Source organism: Paroedura picta, chromosome 8 (genome assembly GCF_049243985.1).
Source record: "Paroedura picta isolate Pp20150507F chromosome 8, Ppicta_v3.0, whole genome shotgun sequence".
Taxonomy (NCBI): domain Eukaryota; kingdom Metazoa; phylum Chordata; class Lepidosauria; order Squamata; family Gekkonidae; genus Paroedura; species Paroedura picta.
In genome coordinates, this window is record NC_135376.1 from 219,753 (window position 1) to 237,890 (window position 18,138).

At 58.8% G+C, this 18,138-nt stretch overlaps 1 protein-coding gene across 10 annotated transcripts; it reads left to right on the plus strand.

Moving 5' to 3' along the window:
• The first annotated feature begins 376 nt into the window (after positions 1-376).
• Positions 377-16,901, plus strand: LOC143842773 (very long-chain specific acyl-CoA dehydrogenase, mitochondrial-like). Of its 10 annotated transcripts, none has more exons than XM_077347935.1 (20): positions 377-621; positions 1,052-1,130; positions 1,859-1,925; positions 2,896-2,968; positions 3,058-3,122; positions 3,988-4,122; positions 4,463-4,523; positions 5,990-6,119; positions 6,249-6,374; positions 6,609-6,807; positions 6,992-7,096; positions 7,709-7,795; positions 7,961-8,023; positions 8,119-8,220; positions 8,692-8,789; positions 9,007-9,079; positions 12,928-13,000; positions 14,017-14,089; positions 14,420-14,495; positions 16,700-16,901. In XM_077347935.1, the coding sequence occupies exons 2-20, from the start codon at positions 1,060-1,062 to the stop codon at positions 16,835-16,837; spliced, it is 1,815 nt and encodes a 604-aa protein (XP_077204050.1). In that variant the 5' UTR covers positions 377-621; positions 1,052-1,059; the 3' UTR covers positions 16,838-16,901. The 10 variants fall into 10 exon arrangements, 9 of the variants coding, with proteins under 9 accessions (XP_077204050.1, XP_077204051.1, XP_077204052.1 ...); XM_077347932.1 differs by having other exon boundaries at positions 378-621; positions 4,379-4,523; XM_077347934.1 differs by having other exon boundaries at positions 378-621; positions 1,055-1,130; positions 4,379-4,523.
• Positions 16,902-18,138: the final 1,237 nt, after the last annotated feature.

Below are 18,138 nucleotides of genomic sequence, written 5' to 3' on the forward strand. Positions count from 1 at the left end.
GGGTGAGACAGGGTGCTGGAGTAGACGGAGCCTCACTGGTCTGGTCCAGCAGGGTTTTTCCTATGGAAAAGCTGATCATCTTCTTGTGGCTCATTGGTAGCAGCTGAAATTGGCATCATGACTCCATGGAAACTTTCCCTCCAGGTTCTGGTCCATCCCTCTAATGAAGGCCTAAGCCTCTCTGCCCGGTTGTTGGCTGTCAAGAGGAACCGCTTGGCCCCTGTGAGACACGGATGCTGTACTAGATGCTCTCAGTGGTCTGACCCAGCAGGGCTCTTCTGGTGTTCTTCTGATGCCCTCCACCTCCCTGCCTTGTGGCTGGCCCTACAGAGGAACTGGTTGGCTGCTGTGTGAGAGGAGGCTGGACTAGATGGTCTGATCCAGTGATGCTCTTCTTATATTCTTATGTTCTTACAGTGGTACGACATCACAGTACTCTGAGGGACATCACCCTACAAGCTCTGACGTCATAGTACAGAAACATTGTATGGGTCTATACTCCTTTCAAGTGGTGGAATCTTTTTTCCTGCAGCTGGGCTTTTGGACAAAATTGGCAGATCCCCAACCTCTTGTGTGGCTTGTTGTTTGGTCCCACAGGTCCGTCAGCAACTACAATCCATGGTAACAAAACTGGTCCTCCACATTCACATGCTCCTTTGAACCTGACCATCTCTTGTCCGCTCCCGGAGGCCCCTGGGCAGAGGGGCTGCAGAGAGGCTGCTGACTAGAGCGGTCTTGGTCTCTTTGAACCCGGGCCCTGTGGGTTGTGCCCGTCATTGGGGAGGGGCATGCACCAGTTCCCTGCTTCAGCCCCCAGTAGCACCCTAGTGGAAGGACCAGGGGGGAGGGGGAGGAGATGGGGAAGGCCCTGGAGACCCCCTGCGAGGCAGTCTACAGAAGGGGCAGACCAAGATGTGGATTCCTCAAGGTGAAAGATGGGCTGGGGGCGTGGGGTGCTAGGCCAGTGTCCAGGGCGCCAGCAGGGCAGGGGGGAGGGCCAGGTTGTGGGGCCAGGTTGAACCCCGCTCAGGTGCTCCTTCTGCTCCCCCAGCAGAGGAAATGTGGCGCCTCATCCGCAGCAGGGCAGCGCTTGAGTGGTGGAGGCAGCTGTGGACAAAGTCCAGCATCAGGTATTTCTGGCAGAGGCATCAGCTTTGCTGCCAGGAAACCAGGCTCTACCCCCACCCCCCACCCCCCAGCTGCAGAGAGACAGACTGAGATGGCTCAGGAGAGGGGAGGAGGCAGGACGGGTAGCAGAAGAGTCCCAATCCACAGGCACACGTGTGGCTGGTGGGGGCAGTAAACCAATCATGGGACAAAGGAGGTGGATCTCCCCTTATCCCAAGGAAAAGGCAGGCTCTCCTGGCCCCGCACAAAGCCCATCTCAGGAGTGCACATCAGTCGTGTCAGGCTGGCCAAGGCCCTGGATAACGTTCCGCCTCCCCGACTCCTACAAGTCCATCCTCTGTGAAAGAATTCACCGTGGGCTACGCCGTGCAAGGAAACAGCTGCAAGCGCTGCCACGTTCTTCTGAGGCCCGCTTCCCTCCCCCTTCTCGCAGTGACCATCGACCGCCGGCACCAACAGGTTACAGTTGAGACCTGGATGCCGTGCAAGCCTAGAAAAAGCCTAAATGTCAAACAAGCCTCTGCACCACACGCTCGGGGCCAGCTCGCCCCCCGTCCTGAGGCTTCAGAGGAATGGCTGGCAGCCCCCCTCTCCCAGACCACGCCGCATAGGGCAGGCGCCCCACCTTCTCGGGCCACGGCAGATTGAGCCATGCACCACTGTGGTGGCCACCTTGCCAGGAGGCCCTAACACTTCTGCTCCCCCGGCCCCCTCCTGTCTTCTTCCACAGGGTGCTGCTGTCTCCCTCTGAGGCTGTAACGGATCAAAAAGTGAGGTACTCCCGTCCCGCAGGCCAGGTGAGGAGCTCTGGAGGAGCCTGCATGTGGGGGGGGGGACTGGGGGGCCAGGGCCAGTGGGGGGCTCTTGGGAGCTTAGGGCTGGCCAGGCCAAGAGGAACTTGGCTGGTCTCCTTGGGAAGGCTCTTCAGAGTGCAGAGACTTGAGGGGTCCAAAAGCTAATGTGTGTCTGTGTGTGGGGGGGTCATCCTGGAGGGGCAAAGGTCCTGCCGCTTGCTGTATCAGTTTCTCTGTCCCAGAAGGAGGTTCCCTGGGCTCCTGGGGCTAGGGGGATTGTAAGACTCGGCTCTGTACCCAGGGGATCACCTGGAATCCCAGCTGATGAACGAGATCAGGTCCGCTGGAGTAAAAGGTGGACCTCTTGCCATTATGCTCCACTGAGGCCCTGGACCCATCCCACGCTTGCTCCTGTCTGCCTGTGCCCCCAAATCCCCAGGGACTTCCAAGCCCCAAGCTGGATAACCCTAGATCTGGGAGGGAGATCCAGATGGGAGGTCTGAAGCAGCAGAAGTGAGCCAGAGCCCAGGAGCACCTTGAAGAAGACGGACCCCACTGGTGGGGGGTGGGGGGCAGCTTCCAGGAATCATTACTGTCACTTCCTCAGATGTCTTATCTGGACTCCTGAAAGGCCCCCCCCGCCCCCGCCCCAGTCAACGCTTACTGAAGGTCCCCCTGGTCTTTTCCCTGCTGCTAGATCTTGGGGTAGGTGGGAAGGGTCCCATCCCTCCCTCTGCCATGGGTGGTTGATGGGGTACCTGGGGCCCATCTCACTTTCTCAGCCTGGCCTACCTCAGAGGGTGGTTGTTGTGAGGGTAAAAGGAAGGAGAGGAGAACGAGGAAAGAGGCTTTGGGCACTGACTGGGGCGAAAGACAGTGGGCATAAACTTTACCATGGCGTCCTCCTCTGCCTTGCGTGTGGCTCGGGGCTCTAGAGGGCAGCCTGAAAAACAAGGGTTGTCTTGGCTCCTAGGAGTCCACGTCTTTCGTCACCAACTTATTCAGTGGGCACCTGGTCCCCGACAACATCTTCCCATTCCCCTCAGGTAGGGAGAGGGCAGGGGGGCTGGCTGCGCTGGAGGAAGGCGGGTGCCAAGGAGGTCCCCTCTGACCACTGGCCGCTCTGTCCCTGCAGTGCTGTCCCCAGACCAAGCTCAGTCCCTGCAGGCCATGTTGGAGCCTTGTGCCCGCTTCTTCCAGGTGAGCCACGGCAGGTGCGCCCTCTGGGTGCAGGGCCTGTGAAGCGCGGAAGGGGGGGGCAGGAGTCCTAGCAGGTATCCGTCTCGGGGGGCAGGTGTGGGGATCTCTCCTGAAGCCCCTCTGGTTGGAGCAGGCATCCCTGGCTTTTCCTCTCCCCGGGCTTGGCTGGCAGCCGGAGGCAGCCCCTGTGGGAGGCCAGCTCTGGCCATGGGGAGAGGAGCATGGACAGCACCTCGGGCTGCCTGTCTCCCTAGGGGCTAGCTGAAAGGCCCCTGATTGCTCAGGCCCACAAGATTCTGGCCAGAAGGAAGCATGGGGGCGGGGTGAGGGAGGGTGCCATGGAAGGTAGGTTAAAACAGCACTGATGGAGCGGGGGCGGGATCCTTTCAGGGCAGGGTTTGTTCAGCAGAACAAGCAGAATTTCTCATGTGTCCTAATTTGGCTTTTAAACCCCTAACTGCTTGTTTGGGTCATTTGGGCCCTGGGGTGTTTTTGCTCACTTTCCTAAAATGTCTGGCTGTGTGCCTAGCAGATGGGGCCTGTTTATGAAAGCCAAGGGGCACCAGGTGGTCTTTCAGGGCAAACCCTCCTCTAGAAGTGCCAGTCCCAGTGGGTCCTGGGGATCCTCTCGTTTTCCAGCTCCTCTCTGATGACAGAGATCAGTTTCCCTGGAGGAAAGGTATGCTTTGGACAGGGGACTTCCTGGCATTCTACCCCATGGAAGCCCCTCCCCACCCCAAATCCGACCCCCTCCCAGCTCCAGCTCCAAGGTCTCCAGGCCTTTCCCAGCCCAGAGCTGCCCCCACCACCCCGTCCCAAGGGGAACTGTGTGTTTTGTCTGTCTTCTGTGGTCCGTTGTGGGCAGGAGGTGAACAATGCGGCCGCCAATGAGGAGCTGGGGGGCATCGAGGAAGCCACGCTGGCCGGTCTGAAGGAGATGGGCTGTTTTGGGCTCCAAGTGCCGGAGGAGCTGGGGGGGGTCGGGCTGACTAACACACAGGTGAGGCTTTGTCGGGTGGTGGGACTGCAGTGGGGCACTGGCGTGGGAGGGGGGGATTCTGGTCCTCCAGATGAGGGGCCCTGGCTAGCACAGCTGCAGCCCCCAGAGAAGAGGCCCCGTTGAAGTGGCCCTCTTCCACACACATCGTGCTTGGCCTGCTTTCTCCAGACTGGAGAGCCATGTGGCAGTGCTGGCCGCTGCTCTTGATACTGAGCTCCCTCCCTCCCTCCCTGCCTGCCTGCCTGCCTGCTGCCAGTATGCCCGCATGGTGGAAGTGGTTGGGATGCATGACCTGGGCGTGGGCATCAGCCTTGGCGCTCACCAGTCCATCGGCTTCAAGGGCATCTTACTCTTCGGGACCAAGAGGCAGAAGGAACAGTACTTGCCCCGGCTGGCATCTGGTAAGCCAAAGACCTCACAACCCCTCACCCCACCCCCAGTGGTTCCATGGGACAAGTGCCAGAGGGCTTTCCTGGGTGGAGGGCATGGCAAGGGGGCTCAGAGCCAAGGCTGTGGCATCAGAATGCCAGAAGGACAGGGCCAGGCCAAGCCAAGCCAGCCTACGTGGTGGGGGGCTGAAGCCAGGTGAACAGCCCTGCTCCCTCCCTCCCTCCAAGAGCTGGCCAAGGGAACCTGGAGGGTTGAGGGGCAAGCAGGCAAGGGGCATTACTTTCTATGAGGGTGGGGGGGAGATCCTGAAAGAGTTTTTGAAATATGTACTTTTTAAAAGTTTGAACTTGTAAGCCATATTGAGCTACGGGAAAGGTGCTGGATATAAATGTTTCAGTACAGCCATAAATATTCATGCATCAAAAATGAAGATGGTGGTGTGGTTGGCCACGGCAAACCTCCTTGCAGAGCCAACTTGACCCAGACAGTCCTGGCCGGTCTCTCCCCCACCCCCAACCCCCGGACGGACCTCCCTTCCAGACCTGGGTCCAACTCGGGAGTCAGGCAGGCTGAGCACAGGCGTTCCGACAGCAGCAGGTGTCTGCTCTCCGGGGGGGGGGGGGGTCACGTCTTAGGCCAGGTTTTGTTTGCACTGGAGTCGGCTTCTGTATCCCTGGGCCTGGAGCACTGGTGCCTGAGGCTGCCCGGCTGCCCTACTCACCACACGGGAATCACTGCTGAGAAATCTCTGGCGAGGGCAGGGACTGCCCTGATGGGCACAGCAGCGGGGGGGGGGGGGAGGGGTGTCTGCAGAGGGAGGGGGCTTAAGCACCTCCTAGGAGACCCAGAAACAGGCATCCCATGCAGTGGAGTTGGGCCAGATTTGGGTCCCCACAGTCTCTTGGGAGCTTGCTGGGTGGCACTCCACCTGACCTACCCACCTGACAGGCTTGTTGTGAGGGTGAAATGGAGGGAAGGGGAATGGGGCAAGCCAGGAGGGGGCAGGAGATGACTGACGGAGATGTCTGGAGGGACTGGTGGGGGAGGGGGGGCTGGGTTTGGCCGGTCTTCTGAATCGGATTGCTACCCCCAGGGAGGAAGAGCTGTCGTCTCATCTCTGCCAGATATTTCTGTGCAGAAACGTGGTGTGTGGGGGGGGTAACCACGAGCCTCTGCTGGCGGCCACAGGACTGTCTCTCTTCCATCTCACTTGCTTGCATGAGCTGGGGCTCAGGGGCAGCAGGCCAAGGCTAGCGGGGGTGGGGGGGTGGGGGTGTCTTTCTCCCGTTCCAGTGCAGCTGCTGGGACGACTGTCTGGGCCTGGGGGCTGGAGCTCTCTCTGGAGCAGACCCCAGGGGAGGCGCTGTTCACCCCTTCTCCCCACCCGAGAGGCAGCAGAGCCAGCCCCCACCCCTCACCACCCCCTAGGCCAGCCCCGCCTGCCGGGGCTCAGTCCTGCCCCTCTCCTGCCTGGCAGGGGAGAGCCTCGCTGCCTTTTGCCTGACTGAGCCTTCCAGCGGCTCAGATGCTGCCTCCCTCCAGACGACCGCGGAGCTCAGTCCGTGCGAGACGTTTTACACCTTGAATGGCGGGAAGATTTGGATCAGGTGAGAGGCAAAGGGGGGTGGGGTGGGGGTGGGAGTGGGGATGGGGGTGTTCCAGGGCGACCAAGGCCCTTTGCAGCCTGGGGCTCTGGCCACTGCACTCCTTCCCCACTGCTCTTCTCCTGGTCCCAGCAATGGCGGCACAGCTGAGGTCTTCACAGTCTTTGCCAAGACCCCCATTAAAAATATCACCACCGGCGAAGTTGCCGACAAGATCTCTGCCTTCATTGTGGAGCGATCCTTTCAGGGGGTGACCAGGTGAGAGGCTCCCGAAGGACTCAGCAGCGGCCTGGCCATGAAAAGGCCCCTTCCTCTGTCTTCCCGCTGGCCGGGCTGGGGGGGGGCCGCCTAGGAAATCTCCACAGCTGCCCCACGCCTCTGCTTGGGGGCACCCGTTTTCCCAGCACTCCCCTGGGGCCCGAGAGCATCTGAGAAGCTGCCAGCTTCATGTGGGTTGGGGGTGGGTGGGTGGTCTCTCTTGTGTCTCGCCAGCGGGCCCCCTGAGAAGAAGATGGGGATCAAGTGCTCAAACACAGCAGAAGTGCATTTTGACAACGTGAAGGTGCCGGCGGAGAACCTGCTGGGGGGACTGGGCAAAGGGTTCAAAGTGGCCATGACCATTCTCAACAACGGGCGCTTTGGCATGGCCTCCGCCCTGGCAGGCACCATGCGGGGTGTCATCCACAAGGCGGTAGGTGTTCCCGAAACACGTGACCAGGCGGGGGGTGGATGGCCAGTCTGGCTCCTGGAGGGAAATGCCACCCCCTGGCACTCGTGGCCTGCTGCAGTGCCGTGGGGGGAGGGGGTTGGCCTCCCCCACCTACCCCCCACCCCCACCCCCACGTCACCAGTGTTCTCCTCTGCCTGGCCACTAGGTGGAGCACGCTGCCAACCGGAAGCAGTTTGGAAGGGCCATCAGCAGCTACGGGGCGATCCAGGAGAAACTGGCCCGCATGGCCATGCTGCTCTACGTGACGGAGGTTGGTGGGCCCTGCTGCCCATCCCCTGGGCCCGTCTCCAATAGGCTCCCCTGCAGAAGAAACACCATGAGGCTGAGATGACATCCCTCCCTCTGCTCCTGGGGCTCAGTGGGGTGGGGGGAGCAGGACTCCTGTCATTCTGAGCCCAAAGCGTCTCAACCAGTTTTGTGTCTATGGAAGCTTCTGGCTCACCTCCGAGGCCAGCCCTGTGGCAATCGGCCAAAGTATGCCAGGTGCCCTTCCCTGGGAAAGGCTGCCACAGACACCCTAGTCTCAGCAAGGGAAGGCTACTCACCCCTCTGGCTGTGCCCTAGGGAGAACGAGCAGCCCAGGAAGACTGCCAAGCATCCTGCCAAGCAATGGGCACAAAGCGACTGCTCCACCGCGATCCCTCGCCCGCTCCTTCACAGGCTCCACAAGGCCTTCTTGAAGTTGCCTTTCTCCAGCCAGACTCTGTGGCACACAAAGGGGCTCTCAGGGGGGTGGTCTTTGCCCCAGGGGAGGCCTCTAGCGGGGATCCTCACCCTCGGAGGCTGGCTGCACGAATGCCGTGAGGAGGCGGGCAGGGGGGGCATCACTTCCACAGGGGTGACCCAAATCCTGCTCCTTCAGGCCATGGCCTATGTGCTAAGCGCCAACATGGATGCAAGTGTGCCTGACTACAAGCTGGAGGCTGCTATCAGCAAGGTCTTTGCCTCAGTAAGTGGCTCTGCTCAGGAGGGTCTGGGGGGGGGGGAGGGGGAGACCCTGAGAGAAAGAGAGAGAGAGAGAGAGAGAGAGAGAGAGAGGACCCGCCTTGGCCCTGTGGGGGGGGGGGCGGGTTGCCTGGCAGGGGCCTCATGAGCCGGTGCTTGGTGTCCACAGGAGGCTGCTTGGAGCGTGACAGATGAGGCCCTCCAGGTGCTAGGGGGGATGGGCTACATGCAGGTGAGGAGCAGGTAGGGGCCCCTGGTAGGGGCCGGGGATGGAGGGGGCCCCTTTCAGGGAAGGGATGTCCTGACCAGAGGTGCTTCCTTGGACAGGAGACGGGTGTGGAGCGTGTTCTGCGTGACCTGAGGATCTTCCGCATCTTTGAGGGCACCAATGACATCCTCCGCTTGTTCGTAGCGCTGTCGGGCCTGGAGGTGCCTGGCAGGCCCCCTCCCCTCCCCTCTCTCACCAAGTCCTGCTGGGGCCTCTGGCTGGGCCGGGCCCCGGTGCCCCAGGAGCACTGCCGGGAGGGGCTCCCTGCGGAACAGCATACCTCCAGGCCACCAATGGGATGAGTGAGCCAGAGCCCAGCTGGAAGCCACTCCGTCAGAAGGCCTCTTCCGTTCTCCTCCGTCAGGCCTCTTCCGTTCTCTCCCTGTGGGGGGGGGGGCCCGTGCCCACCCTCGGTTGGCTGCTGTGTAGGCTGGAGCTCTGACTGGCAGTGAGTCCGGGCCCCCAGTGTGGAGATGGGAGGCCATTCTGCGGTTGGGAGCTAGCATCTCTCTCTGCGTGACATCCCCATTTCATCCCAATTCTCCCGAGGAGGCTGTGGGGTGGCAGGTTGGGGCTCTTTGTGGGGGTATGCTCCATGTGCCCCCTGACTCCACCTGGCCCTTTTCTCTCAGTATGCTGGGGAGGGGCTCCGTAGCCTGCAAAGAAAGCTCTCCAGCCCAGTGGAGAACATGGAGGCCATCTGCATGGAGATGGTGATGCGAGCCAAACGGTGAGCTGGATTCTTCGGAGGATTGGGTGTTGTGTGGAGCCCTCCCTCCAGCTGTGGTGGTGGTAGTGCTGCTGCTGCTTCTCTAAGGGCCATCGCTGGGCAGTCCCTGAGCAGGCCCACTCCCCATCCCCAGGCCTCATGCAGTGCTGTGAGGCCTGCTCTTTGGCCCCTGCGTGTGGCTGCACCACCACTTCTTCGTTCTCTTCCCCCCCTGCAGGAAAGTTGGGATCCCCACCGGCTGCTCTCTGCAGGGAAGAGTACACCCAGACCTGGACGACTGCACTGCCCTGGTGAGAAGAGGCCTCGGGCTGACCTGTGAGGGGCTTTGCACCTGCACGATGGTGAACCCAGCTTTTCAGATTCGCAGAGCTCTTCTGTCCGGAGAATGTTTGGCACACGCACAGAACTCTGCTGGAGGTGCTGCTTAGCCTGATTCGCGGCTCTGGGCTGGGTGCATGTTGGCTGGAAGTGGCTGTGTGGCCAGCTCAAGGCCACTCCAGCTCAAGTCCCTGCACCAGTGCCCTGAGAGGGTGTGTTGGCCTGGGGTGGGATTTGGCCAAGAGCTTGGCCATCTGCCTGGTATATTGTCCAAGCAGAGCACCAGCTGATGCACTCCTGGGCCTGCTAGAGGCAGCTGCCCCCTGTGCATTGCAGGGTAACTTCAATGTCCATTAGAAAGCCTGCCTCTGGTCCAGGCCCGGCTCCTTAGTATTGCCCGTGGCGCTAGGGCTCTCACAATTTGTTGCTGGCCCCACCCATCCAGCAAGCCACACCCTGGACTTCATCTTTGGTGTAGGGCTGGAAGTGGAACTGATTACTAACAACTTAGTGCAATGGTCAGACCACCGTACTCTGAAGGCCTGGCTCAAACTCCCACCTCCTTCCTCAGTTGGCAGAGAGCACATTTATGCCTGCCCAGAGAGACTTATGGATCCTGAATGCTCTGCGGGGCCAGAAAGCTCCAAGTGGAATCCTAGATGAGATGGTTGACAACTGGCAAAATCAGATCTCAGTCGCCACTGATGCAATCACTCCCCGACACCCTCTCTCCCTCTGCATTAAGCCAGCCCCCTGGAATACAGAGGAGCTATGCCAAAGGAAACAGGATGCGAGACAACTAGAGCAAATTAGGAGGCAGACTCGTGACGAAGCCACAAGAACTTATAGGGCACTTATGAAAGCCTGAGAGTTGTTGATTAGTTTGAACTCTGGTGCTGGAGAAGACCCAAACAAGAAAATGCTAGAGTGCCTAAATCCTGATCTATCACTGGAAGGCAAAATTGCAAAACCCTGGCTCACTCACTTTGGCCAGATCAACCCAATGGAGAGAGCAATTATGCTAGGATTGGTCAGTGGAAAAAGGAAACCAGTCCGACAAAGAACACAGTGGTTAGATACGACCCAAATGGACACTGGCTAGAGCATTATTTGGCAAAAAGTGGTGCAAGATCAAAAAGCATGGTGACAGCTGACCCCTAGGATTACCAAGAGCTGGACACGATTAAATGGCTAACACCTTCATGAGTTATCAGCATAGCTAAGAGAGATTTCTATGCTATCTCTATTGCATCCACAAGCTCACACCAAGCTCAATGACTTAGGGCAGTTCAGTCACTTACCGCTATGGAAGAAGGGCATACAAACAGTAGTAAATCAGATATAATCTGCAAGGCCTTTGTGAGCCATTTCATGGGTAAGATCTAACAACTCCACCATGACCTTCCCCCAACCTCTGATACAATAAAGGAGCTAGAGGTCCCTTGGTCACCTTCAGAGAGGACTTTCAGTTGTTTCAGCCCATTTGCCCAGACCAAGGTGGACCGGTTACTATCTTCATTGAGGCCTACCACCTGTCTTCTAGATGCCTGCCCCACATGGCTCCTTAAAACGAACAATGAGGAGGTGGGAGGACCATAATAAATCAGTCCCTTACTACCAAGTCCTTCCTGGATGGTCTCAGGGAGGCAGTGATCCACCTTCTATTGGAGAAAGCATCACTGGGTCCACCACTGGGCCCAGCCAACTACGGCCCTGTGTCACACCTGACATTCCTAGGGAAGGTGGCTGAGCATGCAGCCGCAGACCAGTCGCTAGCATACCAGGATGAAGCCTCGGTCCTTGACTCTCATCAATCCAGCTTCCATCCTGACCATGGTGTCGAGACTGCCCTGGTCGCCCTGATGGATGATCTCTAGAGACAGCTGGACCAGGGCGAGTCAGCACTGCTTGTATTATTAAATCTTATGGCAGCTTTTTACATGGGAGACCATGAGCTACTTGCTTGCCACTTCTTCAACGCGGTGCTATGGGGGACAGCCCACCAGTGGATTACTGCCTTTGTCCTCAGTTGAGGGCAAAGGGTCGTGATTGGAGAGTATCAATTGCATCTCTGCCAACACCAATGCGGGGTGCTGCAGGGAGCAGTTCTCTCCTCAACATTGTTTAACATCTTTATGTGCTCTCTTGCCCAGTCGGTCCAGCGTTATGGGCTTGGGTGCCACCAATAGGTGGATGACACTCAGCTCAATCTCCTGACGGACAACTGACCAGATGTCCCCCCCCCCCGGACTCATTGGCTGGATGTTTTGAGGCTGTGGTGCGGTAGTTGAATGGTGGGGGGGAGGGGGCTCAAGCGTAGAGGTCCTGTGGCTGGGGAGGAAGGGTCTGGAATAAGAAGTGCATCTCCCTCTCCTGGACAGAGTGCAATTGACAACAGTACATATGGCCAGGAATTTAGGCATGAGTTTTGACACCTCCTTGTCAATGGAGGCTCAAGTCATAGGAGTAGCAAAGCTTGTATTTCCCCGTCTTTGCCAAGCTAAGCTACTAGGCTCCCTATCTGATCCTGGAGTACCTAGCTACAGTGATCCATGTGATGGTCATCTCTAGACTGGACTCCTGCAACTCGCTCTATGCAGGCCTGCCCTTAACCTTGATCCAGAAACTGCAACTGGTCTAAAATGCTGCTGTGTGGTTCCCCACAAGGATGCCATGGAGGACCCATAGCAGACCAGCACTGGGGCAGCTGCATTGGCTCCCAGCTGAGTTCTGGGTTTGGTTTAAGATTTTGGTGCTCACCTTTAAGGCCATTCGCAGTCTGAGCGATGTCCCTTGGAGAACCAACTGAGCGGGAATTCCCAGCCTGAAAGTGCTTCCCCTGCCAGCAGGGCATATCATGCTGTTTCCCCCCTTTGCAGGAAGGACTCATCAGACGACCGGCTCTGAACGATAGTTAAACTAAACCTGAATATATTTATGGAACTAGCTTGAAAGCCCGTTCCTAGGAACAGGCCTTGAAAGGGTCCCCTCCCCTGGCCCCCGGCCAGGCAGCTTAAGGTGGCTTTGGGCCACAGCTTGCTGCCGGATCAAGTGGGGCAGGCGGGAGCTGGCCAGCTTATTAGCAGGGCCAAGACAGAGCTCCTTAGCAGGCAGTCAGCAGGTGGGAGGCCCTCGTTAGCAGGCCCAGCCTAGCAGGCCAAGAGGCCCTCGTTAGCAGGCCCTCCACCATGACCCTTTGCCCAGGGCCCTCTCCCCTTACCTACTGCTGGCTCCAGGCACTGAGGTGCGTCTGAGAGCAAAGAGGCTAGAATCCATGGACGGAGGGCGGGAGCTGCAGGGGCAGGGCCAATCTCGCTGCACTCTGGTCCTATTCCAACTTAGCCAGACACGTTCCACCCCGTAGGCTGTTTCACAAATATATAGAGGAACCATGGATAAGGATATGTTTTATAGAATTTTAAATGTTTATTTATTGTACAGTTTTATTGGCTATCATTATTGTTACATGATGTAACCTGCCCTGAGACGACTGGAGGAAGAAGGCCGGGTTATAATTCATATAGATTTTGTCTTCAACTCAACCCTGCAAGAGATGCTGGAGAGAAGTACTCCTAGGATCATCTGGCGGGCGATGCCATCCCACTGTTTCCAGGGCATCTCCTCTGGACAAAGATGCTCATTAGACAGGCCAAGGGCTGCAGAGGAGCAGTGCTCTCAGTCCAGAGGATGGAAGGACCCTCAACAGACCTCCTCTGGGGTCCTGTTGAGATAGGCTCTGCTGCCTACCTGGGGAGGTGGAAGGGTCTGACCATCCTTCGGCCAACACACCCCTCCCTCCCTCTGTTCTTTGCCCCTCAAGGTCACCAAGGCCATCGATCTGTTTGGGGAAGCCGTGGAGAGCCTCCTGCTGAAATATGGTCCAGCAGTGGCAGGTATTCCTTCCTGGGAGAAGAGGCAGGTGTACCATGAAGACTCGTCCCCAGTGGTAGAGGGATGTGTGTGTCTCCTTGAGTGGGGAACCTTCTGCATCTGGGTCACAGGGGGCGCCCCTGTTGGTCACCCACAAGGGACACACAAACTCAGATCTTCCATCTGGGAAGGGAGCATGTGCAACCTCTGACTGGGACACCAGAGGAGGTAGGCCATCCATGCCCCATCTACTGGCATGACGTGTTGCTTTCCCTGCTCAGAGTGCCGTGGTGTGGGGCTCTTGCTTGGGTCGTGCATGGCAGGGCTGTTCTCCAGCCACGCGTGGCTTGTTCATGTAGACACCATCTCCTCCAGCCCCTCTCCCCCTCCCTTTCCAGGACTGAGGTGTCCACGTGGCACAGGAGCCTCACGGGGCTGAGAGGTGCTTCTCTTGGACCTTGCCTGGGGGCAAGCCAATGGGCCCTGAGTCAAGTGGGCCCCTAACACTGCCAGTGGCACAGGGGCTCAGTGAGCATCCAGGGCAAGAGTACCCCAAGGGCAGGTGGCCATCCTGCCCTGACTCCCCCCTCCTCCACCTCCTGTGCACCTGCTGCTCTGGGGCTTGTTGGATTTGCTCATTCCCACCCCTTGCTGATGCCATGAAGCCAAGCAAGAGCTCCCCACTGAGGGGAGCTGTCTCTGCATGTTAAATGCCACATCTGGGATCACCGTCTTGCACAGTCATCATGTGGGCCTGCCAGGAGCATGCGTGCAGCCAAGAGAGCACAGGGTCAGGCCAGAGGGTGGGGAAGGGAATGCCCACCCCTCCTTGTGCTCCCTCCAGGGGGGAGGGGGATGCGAAGGGTCCCCTGCAATGGCTCCATGCAGGGCCCCTATGCCCATTACTGGCATGTAAAGGCCGGGGGAACCAGGGTCAGGTCTTCTGCTTCCAGACTCTGGGGTTGGCTCCTGGGGTATCTGGGGACAGAATGCACCACACCCGATGACTCCCCCCCCCTCCCCGGGTCTCCCTCTGCAGATAAGCAGTTCCTTCTGAGGCGGCTGGCAGATGCTGCCATAGACTCCTACGCCATGGCAGTGGCCCTGTCCAGGTGAGGAGGGGGCCTTAGGGCTGTGTGGGAGGAGGGGGGAGAACAGCATCAGAAGAGCACAGCTGGGTCCGGCCAGCAGGAGCCCCTCTAGTTCAGCACCTTGGACCTGCTCTGCAAACCGAGAGGCCGACCAGCTGCCTTGGAGTGGGGAAGCTGAGGTTGTCCTCCTCCTCAGGGTTAGTGTCTCTGACAATGGATGTTCCCCTTAGTCCCCCTGGCCAGTAGGCACCGCAGGGGCTCTCCCCCATCAGCCCTTTAAGCCCAATGGCAGCAAAGGCCACAATGGAGACACTCCTTGGCTCCTGTGACGCCATTTCTCGGCTCCCACAGGGCCAGTCGGACTCTGTCTCTCCAGCAGCCCACCGCTGAGCACGAGAAGCTTATCTGCCGGGCCTGGTGCCAGGAGGTAGGAGGGCGCTCTTGGCTGGGCGAGGCCCCACACAGCTCCAGGTTCCAGGGATGGACGGACGGACGGACGGACGGGGGGGGGGGAGTTACAGGGACGGCATCCCAAGACAGCATAACATCACCTCTGACCACATTCTGGGGTGGGAACAGTCTAGGATTCCGATGAAACATGATGGATTTGGGTGGCCCCTGCAAACTTTTCTTCCAATTATGTGGCCCGAAAGGAAGTCATGATGACTCCCTGTGAGCCATTCCGGCCCCCACGTTTCCCCCTCTCCTTCCCCACCAGTTCAGTGGCAACCCTGGCTCCAGTGCAGGTGCTCCCTTGGATCCCAGCCCAGCTGGGTCCTCCTTAAAATCTGCCCAGCGGCTGTCCTGGTGCCAGGTGTGCCCCAACAGGCCTGGCATGCACAGCGCCCCCCTCCTAGGCCCTTTATTTCTCCCCCATTGCACTGTTCCACCCCCCGCCCCACCTTTCTCCACTTGCAGGCCTCAGGCCTCATGCGGTCCCTGGGCATGATCAGGCAGCAGGGAATGCCTCTCCCCATGCCGCCCCCCTGGCAGCCACAATTCCAATGGATTAGGCGTCTTCCAAGGCCCACCACCCTGAGTGAATCACCCCTCCTGGATGAGGAGGCGGCCTTCCCCTGACGTTGCCTCCTGGCTCTGGAAGTCAGAGGTTTACTGCCTCTGAGCATGGAGGCTCCCCTCAGTCACCATGGCTCATAGTCACTGATGGACCAAACTTCTGTGAATCTGTCTAATCCCCTTTTAAAGCTGTTTTATTCCTGCAATTATTTCCTACATCCTCTGGTAACGAATTCTACATATTAATCACTCTGTGGAAAGCAATGTTTCCTTTTTTTCTGCCCTGAACCTGTAACCAATCAGTTTCATTTGATGCCCTCAATTTCTAGACTTTTTGGAGAGGAAATATATGTTCCCTTTGCCCACTCTCTCCACCCCGTGCAGAATTGTATAAACCTCTGCGATCCTGATCCCTCTTAGTCATCTCTTTCCTCAGCTGAAGAACTGCAGACTTTTTCCTCCTAGGAAAGGGGCTCCAGCCCCCTAACCATCTTGGTTTCCCTCCTTCCAGAACTGCCCCCAGGATCCCAAACGAGGCCACCTCCTAGATCTGCAGCATTACAAGATCTGCCATTTTGTCTGCAGTCCATTTCCCAATAATCTCTGACACAGAATTTGTATCGTTCATTGCTGCAGCATGCGGCGCTGACACCTTCATTGGGCTGCCCACTGCGACCCCAAGATCTTTTCCACTCTCAGGCTCAGCCAGTTCAGACCCCACTAGCCTACACTTGAAGGTGGGATCCTCCCTGCCCCCCCCCCCCCCGCAGCAATGTGCATCACCTGATGCCGTCGCCCCCTCCCCTCCCCTCTTGGAGCTTTTTGCTCTCCCGAATAATGTGATGCTGAGTGCAAATCTGGTGTCTAGATCCTTGAGGAACAAATAAAATAGTACCAGCACCGATGCTGGTCCTAGTGGGAGCCCATGGCTTCCTTCTCTGACCTTGCAAGACGGAGGGCCTGGTCCAGGGTTGGTCAGTGCCACCTGTGTATTCCTGGCCTCCTGGACAGAGGTGCTGGGGTTGGGCGGAACTGGGCAGCCTGGACTGCTGTGGATGGTGCTAGTCCCCCCACCCCCCACCCCCCACGCTGCTCTGGCCCTCTGGACACAAGGGATTCCTCCGCTGAGCCACTGGCTGCTGGTAATATAGGCTGGTTTTTGCCATGCTGGCTCGTTCTGCAAGGATTTTGTTCCCCAACCACCCCCTTGACATGGCAAAGAGGCAGTTTCCAAAAGTGGCGGGTGAATGGCTGCTGCCAGCTCACTCTCGGGTGAGCAGTGCCCCCTGCCTGAGGCTACTTAGGTCCCCAAAATCCTGGACTGCTGAGCAGAGACTCCAGGTTTCCCCCTGCAAATCCCCATTCCTTTTTCTGTGGGGAGGTTCCCTGGGTTCCCCCCTTGCAGTGAGCCAGGGAGGCAGCTCCAAGGAAGCCATTGCTTGCTTTCTGTCGAAGAGTGCCCTGCACTTGGGATGCCTGTCCATCTAGAAGAACCGGCAGCCATGGGAGGCAGCACTCCCCCCCCCCCCCACGGTGGCCTCATCCCCCCAGCCCCCGATGGCCAGGGTAGACTCCTCAGCCAGGCGGGCATCTTTGTGTGTGTGTCCCTCACAGGCCTTCCAGAGAGTGCGGACATCTCTGCAGGAAGCCACGTCCCCTCAGTGGGAGAGATCTTTTGACAACATGAAGCAGATCTCAGGCGCCCTGGTGCACAGCAATGGTCCCGTGGCCACCCACCCACTGGGCTTCTGACGCAGGAGGCCACTGCCGCGGGTGATCTGAGAGAGAAAGAGCTTTTGCACCTATTAAATGGGATTGGGAATGAACTGAACCATCATCTGTGCCGTGTTGTGGAGGAAAGACCATGGGCGGCTGACCAGGGGCCACCACCGGGCAGGCATGGGGGCCCCTGGGAGTGGGCGGGAGGCAGGTGGGTTGGCCTGCACCCTGATCGTCCACACGGGTCCAAGAAAGGCACACCACAGTTCTTCTTGTACCCCAGGATGAGAATCAGGGAGAGAGAGGTGGGCTTGAAGCCGTCGACCTCCCTGCAGACAGTCTCCCCTGAGAACACGAGCTCAGATCCTTTTGGCTGATGAATTGCTGATGAATTCACTCTGACCTTTGCAGGTGCATTCTCAGGCATACCGTATGCCCCTAGAGTGGAGACTGGCAGGCCTGTGAGCTGCTGCAGCCACTACCGACCCCCTGGAGGGGCAAAGGAATGGAAAAGAGCAGAGGTCCTGCAAGGCGGCACCCCTAGCTTTGTGTACTCTTCCCCCAGACAGGAGCACTCTGCCCAGGCACATCCCAGAACAAGCCCTGGTCAACAATCATAGAATCATAGAATCATCTTTAACTGCTCCTGGGGAGCGGATAAAATAAAACAGTAAGGGCCCTGAAGGCGGGCCCTGTCCGGGATGAGGAAGGGTGCCGAAAGGCCCCTTCCCCCGGACTGACAATTGGAGGGCCCAATCGCCAGGCACAAAGCGCCTGCCGGTTGGGCCCTACGATCGTCCGTCCACCGGCAAGGGGACAATTGCAAGCCGCGCAGAGTACGGCTCGCAATTGGTCCCTTGCCGGTGGACTGACGAATCGGTCCGACCGCATGCGGCTGCGTGAGGCCGACTGCCGCTATTACCTGCCTCACCACGGAGAGGGCAGGTCGCCGCCTGGCTGCGCATCCAGGAGGAGCCAACGCCGGCGGCCACAATGATGGACGCCTCACTGCCGGCCCTTTCAGCCAGGGGCAGCTGGCGCCCGGGGCCGGCGGCGGCAGATGTGGCAGCAGACACGGCAGCGGGGCCGGCGCCGGCACCCGCTAAAAGCACAGGCCACACGCTGGACCACGCAGTGACGGGCGGACATCGCCAGGAGCGGTGCGAATGCCAGTTGCCCCGCCACCAGCCGGCGACGCCAGACGCACCACACGCCACCATGATACATCGCCCGCCAGCCCAGGCCGGCGGAGGAACCTCCAGGAGTGGCGGCACCGCCACCGCCACCTGCGCCCCCCGCCGCTACGGCCACAGAACATCGCTCCCGTTGCCTGT

Excerpts from the sequence above, each read along its gene's own strand:
- LOC143842773 (XM_077347932.1), top strand. The coding sequence starts at position 1,060 with ATGTGGCGCCTCATCCGCAGCAGGGCAGCGCTTGAGTGGTGGAGGCAG. Across the intron at positions 8,221-8,691 it reads TAGCGCTGTCGGGCCTGGAG|TATGCTGGGGAGGGGCTCCG; the intron begins GTGCCTGGCAGG and ends CTTTTCTCTCAG. Across the intron at positions 14,496-16,699 it reads GCCGGGCCTGGTGCCAGGAG|GCCTTCCAGAGAGTGCGGAC; the intron begins GTAGGAGGGCGC and ends TGTCCCTCACAG.